The 26,112-nt window shown below is 40.1% G+C and overlaps 1 protein-coding gene across 2 annotated transcripts in view; it reads right to left on the bottom strand.

Annotated features, from left to right (window-relative positions):
* Positions 1-3,462: 3,462 nt before the first annotated feature.
* LOC128657305 (gastrula zinc finger protein XlCGF26.1-like) overlaps positions 3,463-26,112 on the bottom strand; it is a 98,398-nt gene continuing 75,748 nt past the window's right edge. For both annotated transcript variants that reach the window (XM_053711598.1, XM_053711597.1), the window contains exon 6: positions 3,463-4,843. In XM_053711598.1, coding sequence (XP_053567573.1) covers positions 3,750-4,843 — 1,094 coding nt within the window. In that variant the 3' untranslated portion in view covers positions 3,463-3,749. The remainder of the gene's footprint in view (positions 4,844-26,112) is intronic.

The following is a 26,112-nucleotide window of genomic DNA, read 5'->3' on the forward strand; positions in this document are numbered from 1 at the left end:
CGTAACTGTAGATATGTTCTAATCCAATCCTGGACCGAACAGGATCTTTCCTTGAAAAGGCAGGGACAACAGCCTTGACTTGGAGGTCATGTCTACAGACCAAGATTTTAGCCACAGAGCTCTGCGCGCTAAAACAGAAAAACCTGACACCTTAGCATTCAGGCGAATAATTTGCATATTGGCATCACATATGAAAGAATTGGCGACCTTCAGCGCCTTAATCTTCTCCTGTGTCTCTTCGATGGATGTCTCCCCTTCGACCATTTCACATAGGTATTCACACCAATGTCGCAGCTCCGGTGACCGCTGCAACAGCCGCTGCTGGCTGAAAAACAAATCCTGTGTGCTGAAACATCTTTCTCAACATGTTTTCCAGCTTTTTATCCATGGGCTCTTTAAACGACAAACTGTCCTCTAGGGGAATAGTCATCCGCTTCGTGAGTGTAGAGATCGCCCCATCCACCTTAGGGATGGTCCCCCACAGCTCAAGCTGAGAGTCCAGAATGGGGAACAGTTTCTTAAAGGAAGAAGGGGAAGAGGAAGAACCTAATTGCTCCCATTCATTCTTAATATTAGCCATCTTAACGGGAACCGGGAAAGACTGAGGTACTACCCTGTCCTCGTATACCTTCTCAAGCTTAGGAATCGCAGGTTCCTCCGGTATCTTAGGTTCAGGAACCTCCAGAGTAGCAAGTACCTGCCGTAGCAGAAAGCGCAAATTCTCCATCCTAAACCTATAACCAGGCTCCGCCGCTGGAGGTTTAGATGACACAGACTAAGACTCAAAGAGTCGGAGTTAGCCTCGTCATCAAATAGAGCCTCTGGATCTTTCATCCTCGATGACAAACCCTGGGCCGGGCCTCTATGATAAACCCTACGCTTGCGCTTAGCAGAACGTGGTAAGGGATGGATAACTTTCGAAACCGTTGATTCCAGTTGGTCAGCAAAGTGTGACGGCCAACGAATCTCTCCCAAAGGAGTAACGGTTGGACCCCGGGGCGCTGCATGTGCAATCAGAGATGAATGTAGGGAATGCACCTCCAGGGACTGTCAGTATATGGCAGGGTTATAACACAGTATATTTAATAATTACCCTTTAAACTGAACCCCAATAAAATATGCATATACTAGAAACCATAAAATTAATATAAATTCCTGAATTCTTTATTATTAGTTAATATCTATAAACACATTGAAATATATTTGTAGGAACAAGAATATGAATCAATACTATACACGTATATGAATTATTAAAATATGCTATACTCTTTACAAAGCAAGCCAAATTGTAACTTTTTAACTAGCCTTATTCACAATAGAATTTCATTCAGTTAACACAATGAGATTCCAAGATATTTAGCTGCTAACATTCAAGCAATACAATTTTAACAGTGCTTACTTAAACAATAGGACAATATATATTCTAATTGAAACACCAGAAGTTATATATATACATATTCTATATTTTGCACAGATAAATTTTACTTAGCATACAAAAGACTTGTTTAACAATACACAGGAAATAAGCTAAAATACAAACTGCTCTTTTAAATCTCTTAACTACAATTTGAACATGGTCTTACCAATAACCTTTGTTTCAAATATTAAACATTAGAACAATTATACATCACCAATTTGAACCAATTTGTTGTTGTCTTTTCCAAATATCTTTAGATCATCTCATTTGAAGGAAAGTTATCGCATAGATCAAGGTAAGTTTTTAGTTCCTTGCTTAAAATGATTGTGTCCCCATGAGAATGGCTGCCAGTTATCAATCACTAGTGACAAGCAGATCACCAAAAACTGTCCTTGTCTTGCATTTAGCTATACCTTATATTTGTATCTTCAAACATCTTCCTAGACGGAGCGGCTCCTTACCTTGGCAGGAAACCCATATATGGGCATGTATCCTGATCTAGGCACCATGTGTATCTTTGTCTGAAAAAGATCTAATCTCATCAAGTGGTGAGGTGAAAAAAACAAACAAAAATGTTTTGAAGTTTGTATTCCCAGCTAGGGAGCAAATGCTGTCTTTTGAAGTTTCTTGGGACATCCTGTCTGTATTTGAGTCTTGAGATGTGTATTCAAATCATGTGGGTTTTGAGTCAATTCCTGACATCAGAATTGCAACCCTATTTTAATAATATCTGATAAAAATATGGCTTCATACATAAACACATTTCCCTGTCCTGTTTACATATATATATGTTATTTACCTGTACCCTGACAGGACGAAGAACTCTCAGAGGTGGACGGCTCAATAGTACTAGACATCTGTTTACATTTAGATGTTGTAACTTTATCAAGGCATGTGGAACAGTTAAGCAGGCTGATCTACCAGAACCTCCTCACAATAAACACAGGAGAGACTTAGTTAAGGAGGGAGAGCCCTCTAACGTGTCAGAGTCCTCCATCACTTGCGCTTATGGGAAGACTAACTTGATTTACAAAAAGGCACCTACCACCAATGGCCGGGGCACTCACCACCTCCTAGGACCTGGACTACAGAAACCGCTACGTCTCCTGTGCCACAGATCAACAGAGAAGGATAGATGGACACACCCAGACACATGGAATGCCTGGCAGGCCTGCCCCTGCACTAGGGAAAAAACACGCCAAAAATGGCCATGCAAGATTCCCCAAATAAACTGAAAGTTTCACACATTACCAGAGCCTCATCTCGCACATAACGCAGCAATGACACAATAAACAATTTAATGTATAACCCCCCCTGTTCAATAATCCCCCTTCCAGAAATATTAACCCTTGATTCTGTAAAGATAAAAAGGCGCCACACTGCGACCCTGTCTTCTATGTTATTATCATTAATAAAAAATGAAATGATCTTACCAGAATATACGCCGTGGAACAGGAACACGGCCCTTTAAGTGTGACAGTGTAGTAGCATCGCTCCTGACATGGACTTGAATGTAGAAAGCAGGCAGCAAAACTCGTCAACGCTGAGTGCTTATGTAACTATTAATATAGTCGGGATGGTTTCTGCATCTCCAGACTCTAACTTTTGCCCAAGCCCTCACTGAGAGGCTGACAGGACTACTTAAAACTCCAGTCCCACTGCGGAGAGTGCTACCCTCCATAAGAGACTACTCAGAAACTCCGGCACTCCTCTGCCATCCTCCTGTGACAAAAGGCAAAGAATGACTGGGGGATAAGAGAAGTGGGGGAGGTATTTAAGCCTTTGCCTCCTCTTGGTGGCCAGGGTCTTAATTCCCAATGAATGAATCCGTGGACTCTCCTCCCCTTTAGATGGAAATTAAAAATGTTTAGGATCTTATTTATATATGATAGTGAAAGGTTAATTTTGTTAGCCTTGTTTTGTATCCGGTGTGGATTTAATTTTGATATGGAGCCCTTTTAATCAACATGACTAAGGGGTAATTCCTAAAATGTTGTTGTGCAACTGCATTGCAATGGAATAAAGAATTGAAAGAATATACCTGGTGGTGTTGTATGCTTTTATTTATTGTGGATCATTTTAAGTGTCAGTGGGCATAGGATTGATAGTATTTTGCATTTGATTAATTTTCTGATGTGTAATAAGAGTTGATTTCTCAGTAAAACATTTTCCAGATTTAGAACATAAAAATACTTTCTCTCTTGTATGTATCTTCTGATGCTTAAGATTTGATTTCTGAACATGAAAATTTATCTCCTGTATGAGTTTTCTGATGTGTAATAAGAATTGATTTCACTCTAAAACATTTCCCACATTCAGAACATGAAAATACTTACTGTCCTGTATGAATTTTCTGATGTGTAATAAGATTTGATTTCCAAGCAAAACATTTCCCACATTCAGAACATGAAAATGCTTTCTCTCCTGTATGAATTTTCTGATGCACAATAAGGTTTATCTTCTGAGCAAAACATTTTCCACATTCAGAACATGAAAATGCTTTCTCTCCTGTATGAATCTTCTGATGATTAATAAGCTGTGCTTTCAAGGTAAAACATTTCCCACATTCAGAACATGCAAATGCTTTCTCTCCTGTATGAATTTTCTGATGCTTAATAAGAGTTGATTTATCATTAAAACATTTCTCACATTCAAAACATGCAAATGCTTTCTCTCCTGTATGAATTGTTTGATGTCTAATAAGATATGATTTCTGAGTAAAACCTTTCCCACATTCAGAACATGGAAATTCTTTCTCTCCTGTGTGAAATTTGTAATGAGCAGTAAGATTTGCTTTCCAAGCAAAACATTTCCCACATTCAGAACATGAAAATGTTTTCTCTCCTGTATGATTTTTCTGATGCACAATAAGTTGTATCTTCTGAGCAAAACGTTTCCCACATTCAGAACATAAAAATGCTTTCTCTCCTGTATGAATCTTCTGATGCCTAATAAGCTGTGCTTTCAAGGTAAAACATTTCCCACATTCAGAACATGAAAATGCTTTCTCTCCTGTATGAATTTTTTTATGCTTAATAAGCGTTGATTTATCAGTAAAACATTTCTCACATTCAGAACATGCAAATGCTTTCTCTCCTGTATGAATTTTCTGATGTCTAATAAGATATGAATTCTGAGTAAAACCTTTCCCACATTCAGAACATGCAAATGTTTTCTCTCCTGTATGAATTTTATGATGTCTAAAAAGAGTTGATTTATCAGTAAAACATTTCCCACATTCAGAACATAAAAACGTTTTTTCTCCTGTATGAATTTTCCAATGCCTTAAAAGATTTGATTTCCTGGTAAAACATTTTCCATATTCACAGCATACATTTCCCACGTTGCTTCTCTGATTTTGAAGAAGATTAAAAGAAGTATCTGTACTTTCAACATGACTAGGATTACTGCAGTTTGCAAATTCACCTGTTGATAAGAAATACAATTGGATTATTGTTAGTTATTAATTATATAAATATTATCTCATGAGGACATTTTAACTGTTTTGATTGAGTGTCTACCACAAGATTAAGGAGCAGGCTATGACCCCTACACCTTACCTTAGCTTTATGCTGTTTACTAGACATTAATGAATATTTTATATTTATTTTACAGCAAACATTTAAAAAATCATGTAACAAATACATTTTTGAGACACTCTCAGATCCAAATATTGTACAGAATTAGCAAAATACATAAAAATCACATATACAAAATCTCTAACAAACCACTATTCTAATATTAGCAAACATTCAACTAAAAACATAATTTATGCTTACAAATTATTTTTTTTCATGGTGGTGAGAGTCCACAATTCTTTACTCTTAGGAATTACTCTTCTCTGCCACTAGGAGTAAGCAAACACTCCCAAACTCTAAGAGCCCTTTAAAACCCCTCCCACTGTTAAGAAAAACATAATTTATGCTTACCAGATAAATTCCTTTGCTTCCTGGCAGAGAGAGTCCACAACTTCATTCCTTACTGTAGGGAAATACAACACCTGGCCACCAGGAGAAGGCAAAGACACCCCAGCCAAAGGCTTAACTATCCCTCCCACTTCCCCATCCCACAGTCATTCTGCCAAGAGAACAAGGAAAAGTTGGAGAAACATCAGGGTATTAAAGGTGCCAGAAGAAATAATATAAAAAGGCAGCCACCCATCAAAAAAATAAATTACGGACCGGGTCATGGACTCTCCCTGCCAGGAAGGAAAGGAATTTATCTGGTAAGCATAAATTATGTTTTCCTTCTATAAGGCAGGGAGAGTCCATGACTTCATTCCCTACTGTTGGGAAAACTATACCCAAGCTCCAGAGGACACTGAAGGAATAACAGGAGGGAACAAAAAAGAGGCAGACCCTATTCTGAGGGCACCACAGCCTGCAAAACTTCTCCCGAAACCTGCTTCAGCCGAAGCAAACACATCAGACTTGTAGTAATAAATGTGACAATAGTCACTAGAGGGCGCTATAGGACAATATATGCTACATGGAAGTATTAAAACATCCCTCAGATAGAACTCACAATAAATATTTACGATATTAAATAATATTCCACACAATCATGTAACTAATATAGAACAAAATGACCCCTTACTGGGATCAAAATATTATAAGTGCTATTGCTATTAATAATAATGCAATACATATAAATTAAAAATAAAAAATATTAAAAATAAGAAGCTGCTCCTCTTAAACCATATGCTCTGAAAAAGCTATGAGATAATACAGAAGAATGTGTGGACACACAAGAGGGTGCTAGAAAAATACTGATTTGAACAGAAATACATCAGAATATAATGGGATGTCCAGTACCTGTCTAAAATTGTAAGTGCAATGTGGGAATGGAAAGTGGCCCCTCACTAAGTTTTAATAAATCATTATAAATCAGTCCACAATAATGTAATCTAGAAGGACCAGTCCGTAATTAGTCAAAGAATTCCGTCGACAACGATGGAATCACAGATCTCTGCAGACTCCTTCTTTCCCTCTCAAGCAGCAGGTAAATCTGTGGAGGTGGGAGACACACAGAAGCGACCAATGTGTGTATCCACAGCAATAATAGCCCAAACAAGTATTCTATGCCCAGGGTACTCACACTCTTGCTGAGCACACCAATGTGCTAGTAGAAACGGACTGGTTATCGGAGCAAACCAGCTTGCTCTCTCAGGTGAACACTCTCCCTGCAGCCGTGAACACTCTCCTGGCAGCTTGCCTACTCCGATAGTACTACTCCAAGCAGCGGTCAGGAATACTCGGCTTACAGGTTTCCCCCCAACGGAATGGTAATGAGATCGCTCACTTGTTTTAAGGAATCACAAACAATGATATAAAAACAAGTCCTTTAATCATTGCTACAAACAGTAATCCTTATTCCACAAGTGGTTAAAATATGTATTAATTGCTACGCGTTTCTCGGCTACAACTTGGCTGTTTCCCCAGGCATAATAAAACAAACATTTGAACCGGCTATATATTGCCGCTCATTACCAAACCTTAAAATGCTCCCTCCCCCCTCCCCGGCATGGGGGTGTGTAACATCTAACCAATGGCTGCTTGTCAGCCTCGAACTTGAACAACACTACATCATCTGAGCCTACCTATTCACTAATAATATAATGAACAGATACAATGTTGCTTTGCAAATCCTCATTCTTATAATAAGAGGAATTTATGTTTGGTTTGTAAATAGGAAATTTGGTGTAATTGAGGAATTCCTCTTATTATAAGAATGAGGATACTTGTTTTGAATAGCGCCTCTGCTGGAAGGTGAAGGTTTTCTGCATTTATATATAGACAACAATGAAGCAAAAAGTAGCATAAGTATTGTTACAATTAAATTGCATAAAGATAATAACAAACCCTAAATAACAATCAATTAACTGGTATATATATATATATATATATACACGAAATCCCTACCAATTAAAAAAGTTTTTTGAATATGGGGAAAACCAGAATTTAGTAAACACAATGGGCTTAAGAATTCTTTCAAAAATGCTGTTCAAATGCTTTAAAGAAAGCAGGCCATGTCCAACTTATCATTTAGACCTTCAGGTAGCTGGGTCCCCAAAATGGAAATCCACCTGCATTCTTTTTGTAGAAGGACTTTGCTCCATGACAGCAGTTGCGTCCCCTCTGTCTGTTTTCTCAAAATTTAGTTTGTATACCTAATATACTTGGCCATAGGCCCATTTTGTAAAAGGTTTCCAGAGAGGTGACCCCCTGTAGCTGTTTTGACCGTTTGAGTGTGGGAAAAAAACAGAATTTATGTTTACCTGATAAATTTCTTTCTCCTACGGTGTATCCGGTCCACGGCTTCATCCTTAATTGTGGGATATTCTCAATCCCTACAGGAAGTGGCAAAGAGAGCACACAGCAGAGCTGTCCATATAGCTCCCCTCAGGCTCCGCCCCCCCAGTCATTCGACCGACGGTTAGGAGAAAAAGGAGAACCATAGGGTGCAGTGGTGACTGTAGTTTACAAAAGATAAATTTAAACCTGACCAAAATGCCAGGGCGGGCCGTGGACCGGATACACCGTAGGAGAAAGAAATTTATCAGGTAAACATAAATTCTGTTTTCTCCTACATTGGTGTATCCGGTCCACGGCTTCATCCTTACTTGTGGGAACCAATACCAAAGCTTTAGGACACGGATGAAGGGAGGGAACAAGTCAGGTAACCTAAACGGAAGGCACCACTGCTTGCAAAACCTTTCTCCCAAAAATAGCCTCCGAAGAAGCAAAAGTATCGAATTTGTAAAATTTGGCAAGCGTATGCAGTGAAGACCAAGTCGCTGCATTACAAATCTGTTCAACAGAAGCCTCATTCTTGAAGGCCCATGTGGAAGCCACAGCTCTAGTAAAGCGAGCTGTAATTCGTTCAGGAGGCTGCCTTCCAGCAGTCTCATAAGCCAACCGGATGATGCTTTTCAGCCAGAAAGACAAAGAGGTCGCAGTCGCCTTTTGACCTCTCCTCTTGCCAGAATAGACGACAAACAAGGACGATGTTTGTCTGAAGTCTTTAGTTGCTTTTAGATAAAACTTTAAAGCACGAACCACATCAAGATTGTGTAACAGATGTTCCTTGTTAGAAACTGGATTAGGACACAGAGAAGGAACAACTATTTCCTGGTTGATATTCTTATTGGAAACCACTTTTGGAAGAAAACCAGGTTTGGTACGTAAAACGACCTTATCTGTATGAAACACCAGATAGGGTGTATTACACTGCAAAGCAGACAATTCAGAAACTCTTCTAGCAGAAGAAATAGCTACTAAAAACAAAACTTTCCAAGATAGTAACTTAATATCTATGGAATGTAGAGGTTCAAACGGAACCCCTTGAAGAACTGAAAGAACTAAATTTAGACTCCATGGAGGAGCCACAGGTCTGTAGACAGGCTTGATTCTGACTAAAGCCTGTACAAACGCCTGAATATCTGGCATGGCTGCTAGACGCTTGTGTAACAAAAAAGACAGAGCAGATATCTGTCCCTTTAAAGAACTAGCTGACAGACCTTTCTCCAATCCTTCTTGGAGAAAAGATAGAATCCTTGGAATCCTAATCTTACTCCATGAGTAACCCTTGGATTCGCACCAGCAAAGATATTTCCGCCATATCTTATGGTAAATTTTCCTGGTGACAGGCTTTCTAGCCTGGATCAGAGTATCTATAACTGATTCCGAAAACCCACGCTTAGCTAGAATCAAGCGTTCAATCTCCAAGCAGACAGTTGCAGAGAAACTAGGTTTGGATGTTCGAATGGACCTTGAATTAGAAGGTCCTGCCCCAAAGGCAGCTTCCATGGTGGAACCGATGACATATTCACCAGGTCTGCATACCAAGTCCTGCGTGGCCACGCAGGAGCTATCAGAATTACCGAAGCCTTCTCCTGTTTGATCCTGGCTACTAGCCGGGGGAGAAGGGGAAACGGTGGAAAGACATAAGCTAGATTGAACAACCAAGGTGCTACTAAGGCATCTACCAATGTCGCCTTGGGATCCCTGGACCTGGACCCGTAACGTGTAACTTTGGAGTTCTGGCGTGACGCCATCAGATCCAGATCTGGAATGCCCTATAGCTGGGTCAGCTGAGCAAAAACCTCCGGGTGGAGTTCCCACTCCCCCGGATGGAAGTCTGACGACTCAGATAATCCGCTTCCCAGTTGTCCACTCCTGGGATGTGAATTGCTGATAGATGGCAGGAGTGATCCTCTGCCCATTTGATGATCTTGGATACCTCCCTCATCGCCAGGGAACTCTTTGTTCCCCCCTGATGATTGATGTACGCTACAGTCGTCATGTTGTCCGACTGAAATCTGATGAATTTGGCCTCCGCTAGTTGAGGCCATGCCTGGAGCGCATTGAATATCGCTCTCAATTCCAAAATGTTTATCGGGAGAAGAGATTCTTCCCGAGACCATAGACCCTGAGCCTTCAGGGACTTCCAGACCGCGCCCCAGCCTAAGAGGCTGGCGTCGGTCGTGACAATGATCCACTCCGGTCTTCGGAAACTCATTCCCTGAGACAGGTGATCCTGAGACAACCACCAGAGGAGTGAGTCTCTGGTTTGCTGGTCCATCTGAATCTGGGGAGACAAATCTGCATAATCCCCATTCCATTGTTTGAGCATGCACAGTTGCAATGGTCTTAAATGAATTCGAGCAAAAGGAACCACGTCCATTGCCGCAACCATTAGTCCTATTACCTCCATGCACTGAGCTATGGAGGGTTGAGGAATGGATTGAAGAACTCGACAAGTGTTCAAAAGTTTTAATTTCCTGACCTCTGTCAGAAAGATTTTCATTTCTACCGAGTCTATTATTGTTCCCAGGAAGGGAACCCTTGTGAACGGGGACAGAGAACTTTTTCTATGTTCACCTTCCACCCGTGAGACCTTAGAAAGGCTAGAACAATGTCCGTATGAGCCCTTGCTTTGTGAAAGGACGACGCCTGTATTAAAATGTCGTCTAGGTAAGGTGCTACTGCAATGCCCCTTGGTGAAAATTCTGGGAGCAGTGGCCAATCCGAAGGGAAGAGCCATGAACTGGTAATGCTTGTCCAGAAAGGCGAACCTCAGAAACTGATGGTGATCTTTGTGGATAGGAATATGCAGGTACGCATCCTTTAAGTCCACGGCAGTCTTTTGGGAACTACAAACAGGTTTGAGTAAAATCCCAGTCCTTGTTCTGCTGTTGGAACTGGGTTTATCACTGCCATTTTTAAAAGGTCTTCTACGCAATGTAAGAATGCCTGTCTCTTTATCTGGTCTAAAGATAAGCGAGATATGTGGAACCTTCCCCTTGGAGGAAGGTCCTTGAATTCTAGAAGATACCCCTGAGAGACAATTTCTAGTGCCCAGGGGTCCGGAACATCTCTTGCCCAGGCCTGAGCAAAGAGAGAAAGTCTGCCCCCTACTAGATCCGGTCCCGGATCGGGGGCTACCCCTTCATGCTGTCTTGGTAGCAGCAGCAGGCTTTTTGGCCTGTTTACCCTTGTTCCAGCCTTGCAATGGTTTCCATGCTGGTTTGGGCTGGGGTGCGTTACCCTCTTGCCTAGTGGCTGTAGAGGTAGAAGCCGGTCCGTTCCTGAAATTGCGAAAGGAACGAAAATTAGACTTATTTTTAGCTTTGAAAGGTCTATCCTGTGGAAGGGCAGGGCCCTTTCCCCCAGTGATATCTGAAATAATTTCTTTCAACTCTGGCCCGAATAGGGTCTTACCCTTGAAAGGAATATTAAGCAATTTTGTTTTGGACGACACATCCGCCGACCACGATTTTAGCCAAAGCGCTCTACGCGCCACTATTGCGAAACCAGAATTTTTCGCCGCTAATTTAGCTAACTGAAAAGGGGCATCTGTAATGAAAGAATTAGCCAACTTCAGGGCGTGAATTCTATCCATGACTTCATCATAAGAAGTCTCCTTCTGGAGCGAGTTTTCTAATTCCTCAAACCAAAAAGCAGCTGCAGTGGTTACAGGAATAATGCAAGAAATTGGTTGAAGAAGAAAACCTTGTTGAACAAAAATTTTCTTAAATAAACCTAATTTTTTATCCATAGGATCTTTGAAAGCGCAACTGTCTTCTATTGGTATAGTTGTGCGCTTAGCTAGCGTTGAAACTGCCCCCTCTACCTTAGGGACCGTCTGCCACGCGTCCCTTCTGGGGTCAACAATGGGGAACATTTTCTTAAATATAGGAGGGGGAACAAAAAGGTACACCTGGCTTCTCCCACTCCTTATTCACTATATCCGCCACCCTCTTAGGTATCGGAAACGCATCAGTGTGTACTGGGACCTCTAAGAATTTATCCATTTTACACAATTTTTCTGGGACCACCAAAGGGTCACAATCATCAAGAGTAGCTAGGACCTCCTTAACTAGAGCGCGGAGGTGTTCTAGCTTAAATTTAAATGCTATGGTTTCAGGCTTTGCCTGCTGAGAAACTTTTCCTGTGTCAGAAATTTCTCCCTCAGACAGGCCCTCCCTCACCGCCAAGTCAGATTGATGTGAGGGCACTACAGATAAATTATCCTCTGCGTCTACTTGCTCATTTTTTTTCTGTATTTAAAACTGAGCAATCACGCTTCCTAGGAAAAGCTGGCAGTTTGGATAAAAATGCTGCGAGAGAATGATTCATTACTGCTGCTAACTGTTGCATAGTAATAGCAATTGGCGGGCTAGATGTACTGGGCATCGCTTGCGCGGGCATAGCTAGTGTTGACACAGAAGGAGAGGATAGTGAGCTATCCTCACTACCTTCAGCTAAAGAATCATCTTGGGCTATATCTTTAAGCGTGATTGTACGGTCCTTAAGCTGTTTGGACGCTATGGCACACTTCACACATAAATTTAATGGGGGAACCACCTTGGCCTTTGAACATACAGAACATAGGTTATCTGAAGGGTCAGACATGTTTAACAGACTTAAACAGATCTTTAATGCAATAAAAATTATTTTTGACAAAAACGTTACTGTGTCTTTAAATAATAAAAGTGCACACTTTATTACTAAAACATCAAAAAACCATCAAATAAACATCCGATTTTAATGAAATTTTCACCACAGTGTCTTAATGCTTTGAAAGGATTACACACAAATTTTCAGACCAATTAAGCCCTTAATGCCCAAACCGGAGCTAATAACAGCAATTAACCTGTTAAAAACACTACAGTACTATGCCACAGCTTCCACTGTGGCCTTTACCTTCCTTAGGGATTATTTTAGTAGGAAATAAGCCTCTCTGGAGTCTTTTCTGATGCCTCTGGACTCCCCACGTGAAGCTGCATGAACTGCCTAAGCAAAACAACTGCACAATTGAGGCTTGAAAATGAGGCCTCCTCCCTCTTCATTCCAGAGTGGAGGGGCCTTTCTGACTAGAATAGGTGTCCAAATAAGTGCCAGGTGCAAAATAAAACCCCAAAAGTGTTTTAAAGTCTGAAAAAACACCTTATTTATAGTGAAAACATGCTAAAAAGCAATCGATTTAGCCCACAATAGTGTCAACCAGCATAGAGCCCTTAATATAAACCATAATTTTATACAGAGTCTAAGAAAAATGGCTTACCTATCCCAGAGGGGTTTGCTGACAGTCTTCTAGCATTACTAGGTCTTGTTAGAAAAATGACTGATCATACCTGAAGCAGTTAAGCCTGCAAACTGTTCCCCCCAACTGAAGTTCTCTGGTTTCAACAGTCCTGCGTGGGAACAGCAATAGATTTTAGTTACTGGCGCTAAAATCCTATTCCTCTCGGCAGAAAACTTCATCACTTTCTGCTGCAGAGTAAATAGTACAAGCCGGCACTATTTTAAAATAACAAACTCTTGATAGAAGAATAAAAAACTACAACTAAACACCACATACTCTTTACCACCCCCGTGGAGATGCTACTAGTTAGAGCGGCAAAGAGAATGACTGGGGGGGGGCGGAGCCTGAGGGGAGCTATATGGACAGCTCTGCTGTGTGCTCTCTTTGCCACTTCCTGTAGGGATTGAGAATATCCCACAAGTAAGGATGAAGCCGTGGACCGGATACACCAATGTAGGAGAAAGTGGGAGCTCCTTAACGCTGGTTGGGCATTGCTGCCTAGGAGATAAGATTACAACATGGCTTTCATGCTGTCTGATGAAAATTGGGAAGCTGAACTTACAGCATCCCTGTCTATGTCAAGTTTGGAAGAGAATCAGGATAAAAGCAATACACCAGTGAATATCTATGGTGCTTTCAAAAATTATAAAAAATTACTTGTTAAACAAGTAAAACTAAGAGCTGAGACATCTAGTCTTGAAAACTATATTAAAACAAAAATTATACCCAGAGGCCTGCGCCTTAGGCTAGATCCTGGGACAAATCTAAGAGAGGATGAAGGAGGTGAGGAGTTCATGGAAGACTGGAATTCCAGTCTTTCTGACTGTTCCATCATTTTAATGAAAAAGATGGTCAAACGGAACAAAGAGAGACTAGAAAAAACTATAAGTCAGGCCTAGGAATCTTTAAAAGTGGTGAATATGTTCGAAACAAATTCAAACTTTGCAAAATTAAATGAGGAAATAAAGGAGCAAATAGCAAGGCTACAAAATTATATAAAACTCAGGAAAGGAAGAAAATTTTCTAGAGATAATGATGACTATAAAAACAATAAAGTTTATAGCTATCAATCTGCAAAGGGAGCTTACGATTCGGGAACAGATAGCTCAGATGTGGAGGCAGAACATCCTAGGACTAGCCCTGAAAATAAACATCCTTTTTTAGGGGAAGGAGGAGAGGCGGTAGGAAGAGAAGGAGGAGGGGGGACAAGTTCAAATTCAGGAGAGAGACGGTACCCCTCCAGACGACGCCAACAGGGCTACGAACAGAGCCAGAGGAATTACCCCCAGGGCAGACCCCGACGCTTTCGAAGTCGCAGGGGATTCTGAACCATGTGGAGAATGATCTACAAATCATTAACCTGTCTTCCTTTAAACTAGGTGTATCACACAGAGGTTCTTAAAAAAGGCCTGTCCTTTTGCCCTACAAACACTCTTGATAAGTTTAACTTTATCAAAGACCTTCATCTATTTGCTAGACGGATAGTTCTGTCCCAAATAATGAAAGGGAAGAGCAGACACTTAGTGGAAGATGTGTCCCTTACTAGAGAGGACAGGTCATCGATTGTAGATCTGCAAGATCTCTTGGCTGATAATGAAGGGAGCCAATACGACCCCTCACAAGCCTTGGATTCAAACTGTCCTAGAACGGTTAACTCCAACTTTAAAGCAAAATCAAAATATATGCCACAATTATCAATGGTACCTGCTGTGAATATATTCGTTAAGCAGGTAGAAAGAGAAGTAGCCGGCCTCTCTTTTACTGGCATAGGGGAAGACAACCTAACCAGGCCAGAAAGAAAAGCCCTTGAAGAGTTGATGAATGCAAAGGCCTAATTATAAAGCAGGCAGACAAGGGCGGCAATCTAGTCCTATGGGACGAGAGCATGTATGTCCTTGAGGCAAAACGGCAACTCTTGGATAAAAGTCAATATCAAAGTTTGACTTTCAATCCCACCTCTTCTCTTCAATTTTCTCTATTCAATATTTAAAAAAAAAAAAAAGCCAAAGATAGCCAAATAATCACTACAACAGAATTTAAATATCTATATCCTGAGCATCCTGTGATGCCGGTCTTCTATTGTATCCCCAAGATACACAAGAATTCTAGTAATCCACCTGGCCGCCCGATAATTGCAGGTATCGGTAGCCTTACAGAAAACTTGGGGAACTACATTGACCATTTTTTAAGACCATTTTTGAACACCATGCCATCTTTCGTTCTAGACACTGCAGACTTTCTAAGGAAAATCGATGGGTTGTCAGTTCCACAAGGAGCATGGCTGGTATGCCTAGATGTTGAAGGATTGTACTCATCAATCCCACATGAGGTAGGCATAAAAGCATGCAAGCATTATCTTATGACAAGAGGTACCAGCGTTCAGAAACACACAGATTTTGTTGTAGAACTCTTAACGTTTGTTCTTTCAAACAATGTGTTTATGTTCGACAATAAAATCTATAAACAAAAACGAGGTACTGCAATGGGTGCCACATGTGCCCCAACGTATGCTTGCCTACACCTCGGTATGTGGGAAATGGATGAGGTATTCCAGAATCCTCTCTTCGAGGAAAACATCCACATGTGGTTAAGATATGTGAATGGTGTCTTTCTGATTTGGGAAGGATCTGAGAACAATCTAAAAGAATTTGTCCGTATCCTCAACATCAATGAAAGTAATATTTCCCTAACCTTGCAGTATAGCAAGGTGGAAATATCATTTTTGGATGTTAATGTTAAGATTGAACAAGGTATGATTGTGACTGAGAACTATCGGAAAAGTACTGCTACTAACAGTCTTCTCTTAGCATCAAGTCATCATCCAACACATCTAAAAAGAGGTATACCAAAGGGGCAGTTTCTAAGACTCCGTAGAAACTGCTCGACCAAAGAAAGATTTTTTAAACATGCCACAGAGATGCAAAAGAGGTTCCTGGACAGAGGGTATTCGAAGAGAAATGTAAGAAGAGCCTTTAACTATGCAGCTCGCATAGATAGAACTACACTTCTTGTACAAAAAGAAAAGGTAGTAGATTCAAGAATAAGGCTAGTGGCAGATTATAACTGCCATTGGAATACCCTAAGAGGAATCCTGGCCAAAAATTGGAAAATCCTTGTAAGTGACATGGGAGTATCCCATGAGGTTGGGGAACACCCCAACATTACTGCTAGACGAGCACCCAACTTAAAGGATAAACTTGTAAAAAGCCAATATATTTCGGAAAACAAACAAACAGATTGGCTTACAAATTACAGGTCATCAGGTAACCACCCATGTGGTAGATGTGTGGCATGCAAGTATATGGTCAAGACGAAAGATTTTGGCACGCACACAGGAAAAAGATATAAGTTGAAACACTATGTCAACTGCAATACAGAAGGGGTCATTTACCTACTTTCTTGCAGTTGCCCACGGTTCTACGTGGGTAAAACGAGGAGAGCTATTAAGGACCGGATCACAGAACATCGCGATGATGTAAAAAACAAAAATCAGAAAAGTAATGTAGCTAAACATTACGAGTTGTTCCATGATTGCAATCCCGATTCTCTTAAATTCATTGGCATAGATAGGGGAATCACAAATGGTAGAGGAGGTAACAACGACAAAGTCCTTCTACAAAAAGAATGCAGGTGTATTTCCATTTTGGGGACCCAGCTACCTGAAGGTCTAAATGATAAGTTGGACATGGCCTGCTTTCTTTAAAGCATTTGAACAGCATTTTTGATAGACTTCTTAAGCCCATTGTGTTTACTAAATTCTGGTTTTCCCTATATTCAAAAAACTTTTTTAATTGGTAGGGATTTCGTGTATATATATCAGTTAATTGATTGTTATTTAGGGTTTGTTATTATCTTTATGCAATTTAATTATAACAATACTTATGCTACTTTTTGCTTCATTATTGTCTATATATAAATGCAGAAAACCTTCACCTTCCAGCAGAGGCGCTATTCAAAACAAGTATAAGAAGGGACTAATTGGTTTCTGCCATATACCGCCCTGACGAAGCCCGGTCTGTCTATCAGCCCTGCGGGTGAAACGCGCGTCGGCATTGGCTCAGCTGACCGGCCTACGTGGTGCACGCTATTGATACAGCCCTCTGGCCGCATGTATGGCGATACTTGCGGCTGAAACAAAAACACAGCTAATCTAAACTGGAGAAAGTACACAAGATAAGAGGACACATCTTGCTACAGTGATGGCTTTCCATACTTGAACAGAAACAAGGTCGTATATGTTTTACTACAGCTTGTTAATACGGACTTTAAGAATAGTCACAAACAATCCGTGATACTGTTGCTTTATCGGATAACATGCAGATGTGAATTTCTAAAGGCAGATTAAAAAATTAAAAGGCAAATTTTCAAAATAATGCTGAGTATGAGCAGATCATGATGGTATGACCGTGCTGAGGAGATGAATATCGCTGCTTGAACGCTATGCTAGCTATGTGAGGATAACACTCTAACCTGCTTTTTCACAATCATGCTTACTAATACCAACTCTACATGTGGCTTGATGTGACAGTAGTATAAGATTTACGGATAAATCTGAGGAAACGCTACTTTGTGTGTTTAACATCATTGTCTCAACACAGAATACTCTGCATTTGCCTATCTTTCCTGTCGCTGACTTTGCATGTGTGGCTATACATAACAGTGCTAATATGACACATACTGTCTAAAAATTTACTGCTGTTGGTAAACGAAACCTCAACATTTCTTTGCGACTACTGTGTAATCCAGGGAGCCATACCTATAGACCACTTAGATCCCGGTATTTATACCTCCTTCTGTACTGCCCAGTACTATACTCTCCTTAACTGGAGTACTGTGAGCAGTTGGGTGTAGTGAGTCTAAGTTCAGGCTTTCCCTGGAGAATTGATATATATCTTTTTTTTTTTTTTTTTTGGTTTTTAAAATACTTTATTGAAACACAAATGTCATACAAGGCATTAAATAGTATTTTGTGACAGTATACATTCGTAACCAATTTAACACTTATATCATGAAAAAGTCTCTCAATCTCGCCATCTTGTTGATGCACATTGTCCAACAAAGTGTCTGTTCCATATCTGTGATATAGGCTTTGGAGAGAGCAATTAGGTGAATGAAATTGGTCTAGAAACTTGTATAAATCTCTTTCTCACAACAGGGTAGGAAAAAATATGTTTTTTGAGACACAGTACATACTTGTTCTAGGAACACAAAACATCACTAATCTACAGGTTACCTGTTTCCCTGACACATCCATTGCATCTGTTTGCCAACATCTGCCTCTATGTCTTTATCTGCCCCACCAGCTAGACATGTGTGTGAGCCATGTGAAAGGTACCTAAGTCTCCCTTTGTGTTGTAAGATCCCATATTAGTCTACTGGGAAGTGTTGTTTCCATAAGAGTGACATTAGCTCGTGTGTTTCTATGGTGCCTGATTGTAGGTGATGGTATCTTTCCAAGTGGAGCAGATTTTCCACTTGTCCTTTCCACTCCTCTACTGTAGGTGGGGTGTCTGATTTCCAGTGTTTTGGTATAAGTGTTTTGGCGCTATTTATCATTAGTATTAGCAGAAGTTTGGCTATTTTGTTAGTGAGCTTGGGGAGAGACATGTATAAGAGTATTAAAGGATCATTGGGTATTCGTTCGCCTACCAAATCTGACATGTGTTTTAGAATCTCCATCCAGAAAATGTCCAATCTATCACAACTCCACCAAATGTGAGTCATGTTGCCTTCCCCCCCGCATCCCCTCCAACATTTATTGCTGGCTGTTTTATATATTTTGCATAGCCTGCTCGGTGTGAGATACCAGCGTGTGAGGAATTTGTAATTGGTTTCCAATATCCTGACCGAGATAGAGGATTTTTTGGTTGCAAGGAAAGCGCTTTGCCAATCTTTATTTGGAATTTCCAACCCCAACTCCTTTTCCCATGCTTTAGTGTAACCGGGTAATGTCTGCGAATTTCCTATCAATAGCTGTTTATATAGTGTTGAGATTAGATGCTTTGGTGTATCATTAGATAAGCAGAGGGTTTCAAATTGTGTCATCTTTCTGGTCAGGTGCTGTCTCTTGGGGTGTGTTAAAATAAAGTGGCAGGTTTGTCTGTATGAGTACCAGTTCAGTTTAATGTCCGGGTGTGATTCCGTTATCGTGTCTAGTGTCTTGATCTCTCCATCATCATGTTGGAACAAGGAGATAATTCTATTCTTAATGTGGGTACCCCTGAATTTTTGTTCATCTTTGTGTATCCAGTGTACGGCAGAGTTATGGCTAATGGGCGTCATGGGTGAAGTGGCACCGGATATGTGTGTTGTGGTATTTATTAATCTATCCCATGTTTGAAAGAATTCTTCCAAGACCTGGTAATGTTGGATATGCGGCGGTCTATCCTTGGCAGGGAGCCATGCTGCTATGCCAGCATTGCACATCCCCAATATATGTCTGTCTATTTGTACCCACTGTTTGTGGGTGCTGTTAGTGCACCACTCTACCAGATTTTGTAGTGCTATTGCAATTTTATACATAATGATATGTGGGACTCCCAATCCCCCGTTTTCTTTGGGTATATACATGGTTTGCCTAGCGATTCGGGGTCTGATATCCTGCCAAATAAATTGTTCTATCTTAGATTGGAGTTTGGAAATGTATTGCTGTGGGAGGTGTATTGGGACAGTTTGTAGTAGATATAGAAGTCTGGGGAGAACGTTCATTTTTACGACATTAATTCTACCCAGCCACGATATGGATTTGCTCCTCCAACTGGATAGATCTGCTATTAGTGTGTTTTCTAATTTTTTATAATTGAATTGGAATATCATGTTGGGGTCAGGTGATATATATATTCCCAGGTATTTTAGTTTTGTTTTTTGGATTTTAAGTGGGCAATTTTGTGTTAAGCGTTGAAACTCTGACTCTTCATATGTTAAATTTAGTAATTCGGACTTATTTGTATTTATTAGGAAGTGGGATACTTTTCCATAGTTCTGAAATACTTTTAGCGTTTCTGGTAAAGATGTCTCGATGTCTGTAAGCGTGAGCAAGACATCATCCGCATATAAAGCCAATTTATGTTCAGTGTCTCCTATCTGGATGCCTTTAATTAGTGGATTGCTCCTGATTTTCTGGGCCAGTGCTTCTATAGAAATAGCGAATAGTACCGGGGAGAGAGGGCACCCCTGTCTTGTACCGTTCTGTATACGTAATTTATCTGATAGGTTGCCATTTACCTTGATTCTTGCCCATGGGCATGTATAAAGGGAGAAAACGTAGTGTATAAATTTATCGCCAAATTTCATTTTGTGCAGAACTGCTTTTAAAAATTGCCAATTCACCCTATCAAAAGCTTTCTCAGCGTCCGTGGATATCAGGACCGCTGGGACTTTATTATATTTAACATATGATGTTAACTGTAGTACCTTTAGTGTATTATCTTTCGTTTCCCTTCCTGGGATAAAGCCTGTTTGATCTGTGTTCACAAGTTGGGGTAGATATCTATTTATTCTGTGAGCCAAGATTTTGGCGAAAATCTTAACATCAGAGTTTAAAAGGGATATAGGTCGGAAATTCTCTGGTCTATCTGGTTCCCTGCCTGGTTTTGGTAATACAGTTATGTGGGCTTCTAGCATGTTCTCTGTGAATCCATTAGAATTTAAAAGGGAGTTAAACATTCTGGCTAATGGGGTTAGTAAATGTTGAGGGAATGTTTTGTAGTATTTCATACTGAGCCCGTCTGGGCCTGGGCTCTTGCCACTTGGCATATCTTTTATGGCTTTTTTGATTTCCTCTACTGTTATCGGCATTTCTAAGCCCTTAGCCTCATCTGCATCTAGAGTAGGGAGTTCAATGTCTGAAATGAAATCTGCTATATTCTGCGGTGTAATCTCTTCTGTTAGGTTATATAGAGACTCGTAATATTTCCTAAACGTCTCTGCTATATTTTTGCTGTCTCTATGTACTGATCCTTGTTTATCTTTGATATAATGTATGTGCGTGTTCAAGTGTCTTCTTTTCAAGGCTTTTGCCAGTGAAGAACCTGTCTTGTCTCTTATGTCAAAATATTTTTGTTTTAGATAGGAAGCTTTCCTTTGGTATTCCTTAGTGAGGTAATTTTTCAGTGATTGCCTGGCCTTTTGGAGTGAGGTTAGTATGTCTTTAGATTGTGGGTTCAGTTTTTGCATTTTCTCCCAGTGCCCTATCTGTGCTAATGTGGAGTTCAAAAATTGCCTGTTTTCCTTTTTTTCTTTAGCCTTTCTTGCTATTAGCTCCCCCCTTACTACACACTTGTGTGCCTCCCATATAATTCTGTCCGATGTGTCAGCTGCCACATTTTCTTTGAAATAATCTGTCAGAGTCTTGTCTATTGCTTGCCTGTGTAGAGGGTCTCCTAACATGTGCTCATCTAGCCTCCAAATGTATGTTCTCGGTGGGATGTTCGGCCAGTCTATTGAACATTGCACCGGGGCATGATCTGCCCAGGTAGTAGGTAATATCTTAGAGTCCGTAATCATGGATAGTCCTGTCTGGTCTGAGAATATATAGTCTATCCTGGTAAACGTGTTATGTGGGTTTGAGTAAAATGTATAATCTCTGGTGTTTGTGTTCATTTCCCTCCAAACATCATGTATCTTGAGTTGGTGCATGTGGCTCTTGATGGTTTTAATTACCCGTTTAGATGTGCTAGTGGAGCCCGTAGATGTGTCTACCAGCGGGTCCATCGGGAAGTTGAGGTCCCCCCCTAAAAACAGTACTCGTTTGCTATGTACCAGCAGTGAATGAAACACTGTTTTAAATGTGTGGTGTTGGTCTTTGTTCGGTAGGTAGACATTTGCTATAGTGATTGGTCTGTTAAATAGAAGACCCACCAAAATGATGTATCTGCCATTTTTATCTTTCTCTACATATGTGGGTTGGAACTGAATTGTATTTTTGAACAAAATGCCCACCCCCCCTTTCTTTGTCACACCTGAGGCCAGATATGTGTTTCTGTACTTATGAGACAGCATTTTTGGCTCCTTGCCTCTCTTAAAGTGTGTTTCTTGTATCAACAGGATATCTCCTGTATTCTTGTACAAATCTCTAAACACCATAGATCTCTTTTCGGGGCTATTCAAGCCATTTACGTTTATCGAAGTGAGTGTGATAGTATGCATATTTAATGCCCCCGCTGCCTTTAGTGCGATAAAATATGCCTGTGTTATATATGGAGTGTGATGTCTTTTAATGTGTGATGTTCTGGTTGCACCTAGATGGTCTAGAAACTTGTCTGTTCCCAAATCTCTATATTAGTTCTGTGCGCAGTACTGTGTCTCTTGGTTCTATATGTCTGAAGAACTATTCCGCCAAATACCACAACTTGTATAAAATATAAACAATGATATATATCACTATTACTGTAGTTAACTAATCAACAATGTGTAAAACAAATATTAACAAAGTAAGTGCAATACTAAGGGTAGTATCCCCACCCCCAAGCAATTAACAAAACATTTTTAGAATAATATTAAACATACGACCTTAAGCTACCATGGCTGCTCCAAACAGAAAGTCCTATATCAGTTAGTTCAGTGTCCTGGTACCACTGTGTTAGTGGATTGTGCCTCTACAGAGGAATGTTGTGATGGTCTCATCTCCAGTGACACAGAAGCAGTGGGTCTGTCCCTATGTATCTTGTCACCTGTATAGTGGTCCTCTTCATCCGGGTGTTTGATATTTAGTTGTAATGTTTTGTTGAAGCGTGGTAGATCTTCTTGGGATTTGTAGATAACTGTGTTATTATCCTTTGTAGCAATAATGCAAACTGGGAATCCCCAGCGGTAGGGAATTTTCTCTTCTCTTAGGACGGATGTGATAAAGTGTAGTTCCCTTCTTTTTTGTAAGGTTGCTGGACATAAATCTGCAAAGATTTGTATGTGGATCCCTGCATGGGTAAATTTTTGCTTCTGTCTGGCATGTCGCAGAATCTCTTCTCTGTCTTTATGGTTGAGTAATTTTAAGATTATGTCCCTCGGCGGGGCTTTAGGGGGTGGTTTTGCACGCAAGGCTCTGTGTGCTCTTTCTATGCAGATGTCTGGGGAGTCATTCGTGCCTTTAAGAGTTCTGAACATATCTTGTAAACAACCCTCTATTGCATTTTGTTGTATTGTTTCTGGGACACCTCGTATACGAAGGTTGTTGCGCCTACCCCTATTGTCGAGGTCTTCAACTCTTTCCAGCAGATGGTGGATAGTATCTTCTTGTTCATAGGCTAATTTTGAGATATGCTGAATGTCCCTTTCAGTAGTGTTATGGTTTTCTTCCAGCATAGAGACTCTGTTAGTTACCTTAGATAAGTCTTTTTTAAGTTCGCCATACCATCCTTTAACTTCACCCAGAATGTCTTTTATGTCATCCTTTGTACACAAGTTTTTAATATCTTCCTTGGTTAGTGGGTTATTGTTTTCTGATTCTGGTGTCAGCTTTAGTGAGAGTTCTGATTCTTGCGTTGATGGCGCCTCCATTTCTGCGTTTGAGGTTACTGCTTCTTGGGCTTTTAAATACTGGTGAATTGGTTTGGATCTGTTATTTTTATCTGGTTTGTTCAGCTTGCGTCCGGGCATGACCACTAATTATATAACTTATAGAAGTGACATTCAGCAGTAGGCAAGTTACAGTCAAAAACACTCAAGTATAGTAATGGTTGAGGTCCCACGTGCTAAGTGTCTGCAACTGAATAGGCAGGATGCGCTGTTATATATCTTTATGAGAGTATTACTGTTGAGCACCAATATGATTAATAGCTGCGAGTGTGGGTACAGTCCTGAGCTGTTTTTATAAAAGATTGTGCACAAATCTTTGTTTTTATCTTTGTCTTGCGATTATTATAGAAACTTAATGTTTAGTCTCTATTCGGAGGTATCGGGTGAAATGGGTATTTACAGGCTCTGATAAGGTCTTTTGCGGCAGTCACCACCAAAGTGCTTATATCTGGGATTCACAGTTCATATATTCCAATATCATATTTTATTCCTCTATTCCGATACCTTTATTTGTTGATGCGCTTCCTCTGTGAACCTGCCGTGTTATTGGGCCCGTTATCTATGCCTGCGTATTATATTAGGTATGGGGGTTGGTGTATGCTGCCCGGGCTTCTCCCCCTCTTTTCCACCTCCCGGTATAAATTTATAAGGGCACCTCTTACCGCTTGTTGTGCTTCTAGCTGCCGAATTTCCACCTGTGCCTTTACTGTAAAAAGTATGGCGAAGCGCCACGTGGGTCTCGCGGTCCGTGCCTGTTGATGAGGGTGCTGTAATCCGGTTGCCACAAACTTCTGCCACTGTACTCCGTATGTCCCGGAGTATGTTAGTTGCCCTCGGGTCTCACTTTATAGGTGCCAGGTAGCCTTTTTATCTTTTGCTTGGGTAGTGGGGCCTAGGAGCTAGTGTGTTAAGCGGCCATCTCCCTGTGCGGCCAAGCTCCGCCCCCGATATATATCTTTTTATATATTTAAATGTGACTGTTTCTAACTATTGTGTCCTGCACCTGCGTGTAGTGCCTCTATAGGCCTCTTAGATCCCAAAGTTATACCTGCCCAGGATATACCTCTCCTACAGGGGTTCTGTGTGCAGCAGGATGTAGAGGCTTAATATAGGTACTCCTTACGATAATTATCCTTGGCTGTATTCTTGCATGTTATAGCGTATATGTGCACCCCTGACCGGTCAGGTTTAAACACCTACTTTAGTGTATGCCTAGATAGCATATGTTTTTCAATTTTAAAAATTTATTTTGGTATATTGTTACACATGTAATACAGTGTGTTGTACTTTGACTCTTGGGTAGTGGTTTTCACTCGGTGGGAGGAGCTTTCCTTCCACTATCAAATAAATTCTACTTTTTGAAATACTTTGGTCCACTGAGCTTAAATTCTCTAAAAGAGTGCTGAATACCCTGTCTTTTGTTCACCAGGATTATATTCCTGGTTATTTCTCCCTTTTATATATATATATATATATATATATATATATATATATATATATATTAGAATCGGTTTTAATTATAAGTAAATAAGAATTTGTTCCAGTTTAAATAAATAGACATTTAAGTAACTGTTCACATTAAGAATATAGGTATTTTTAGTGTCCTAATTAGAATTGTATTAGAATCAATTACAGCTAAATAGCTGAGTATATATATATTGTCCTATTGTTTACTAAGCACTGTTAAAAATTGTATCAGTCTAAATGTTCAGTGGTTTATAGTTTAATCTCATTGTGTTAATTGAATGAATGAAAGGCTGCTGTGAGTAAGGCTAATTTTAAGGGTAGACTTTTATGAATTTTGCATAGCATATTTGAATAGTTATTAAACGTGTATAATATTGACTCATATTCTGATTCTTACAAATATATATATTTCAATGTGTTCATAGATATTTACTAATAAAGAATTCAGGTATTTATATTAATTTTATTGTATTAGTATATGCATATTTGATTGTGGGTTTAGTTTAAAGAAAGATTGTTAAATATATTCAGTTATAACCCTGCCATATACTCACATATTATTTGGAGAGTACTGCTAAGATTCTTATAAATATACTGACACCATCTAACATGAAAGTGCATCCCACATTTCATGCGTCATTGCTAAAACCATACCATCATACCCGTGACTTACCCGCTGATACCTCTATTGATCTCTCAAATTTAGGAGAAGAATATGAAATACATTCCATATTAGACTCCAGACTTTACAGGGGTCAGTTACAGTATCTCATACATTGTAAAGGGTATCCGACCGAGGATAACTCATGGGAGCCTGCTAGCAATCTAACTGCTCCTAGATTGGTTTACCAATTCCACAGGAGACATCCCGACAGACCCCGACCCTGATCCTCGGAGATGATCCTAGAGGAGGGTGTTCTATCATATCCATTGTTATTTACCAACATAAGACTCTTTATCTTCTAATACTCATAGGAATAATCTCTTGTACGCCTTTAAGGGGAGGTACCACTAACCACTTAACCAGTATAGAGGCTCATCTCATCCTCTAATCAGAGCTTGGTATTGATACTTACCCAGAAGAATAATTTTCCTCTGAGCCATTGAACTTGAAACTTCAAGAATTC

Source organism: Bombina bombina, chromosome 4 (genome assembly GCF_027579735.1).
Source record: "Bombina bombina isolate aBomBom1 chromosome 4, aBomBom1.pri, whole genome shotgun sequence".
In the NCBI taxonomy this organism is placed as follows: domain Eukaryota; kingdom Metazoa; phylum Chordata; class Amphibia; order Anura; family Bombinatoridae; genus Bombina; species Bombina bombina.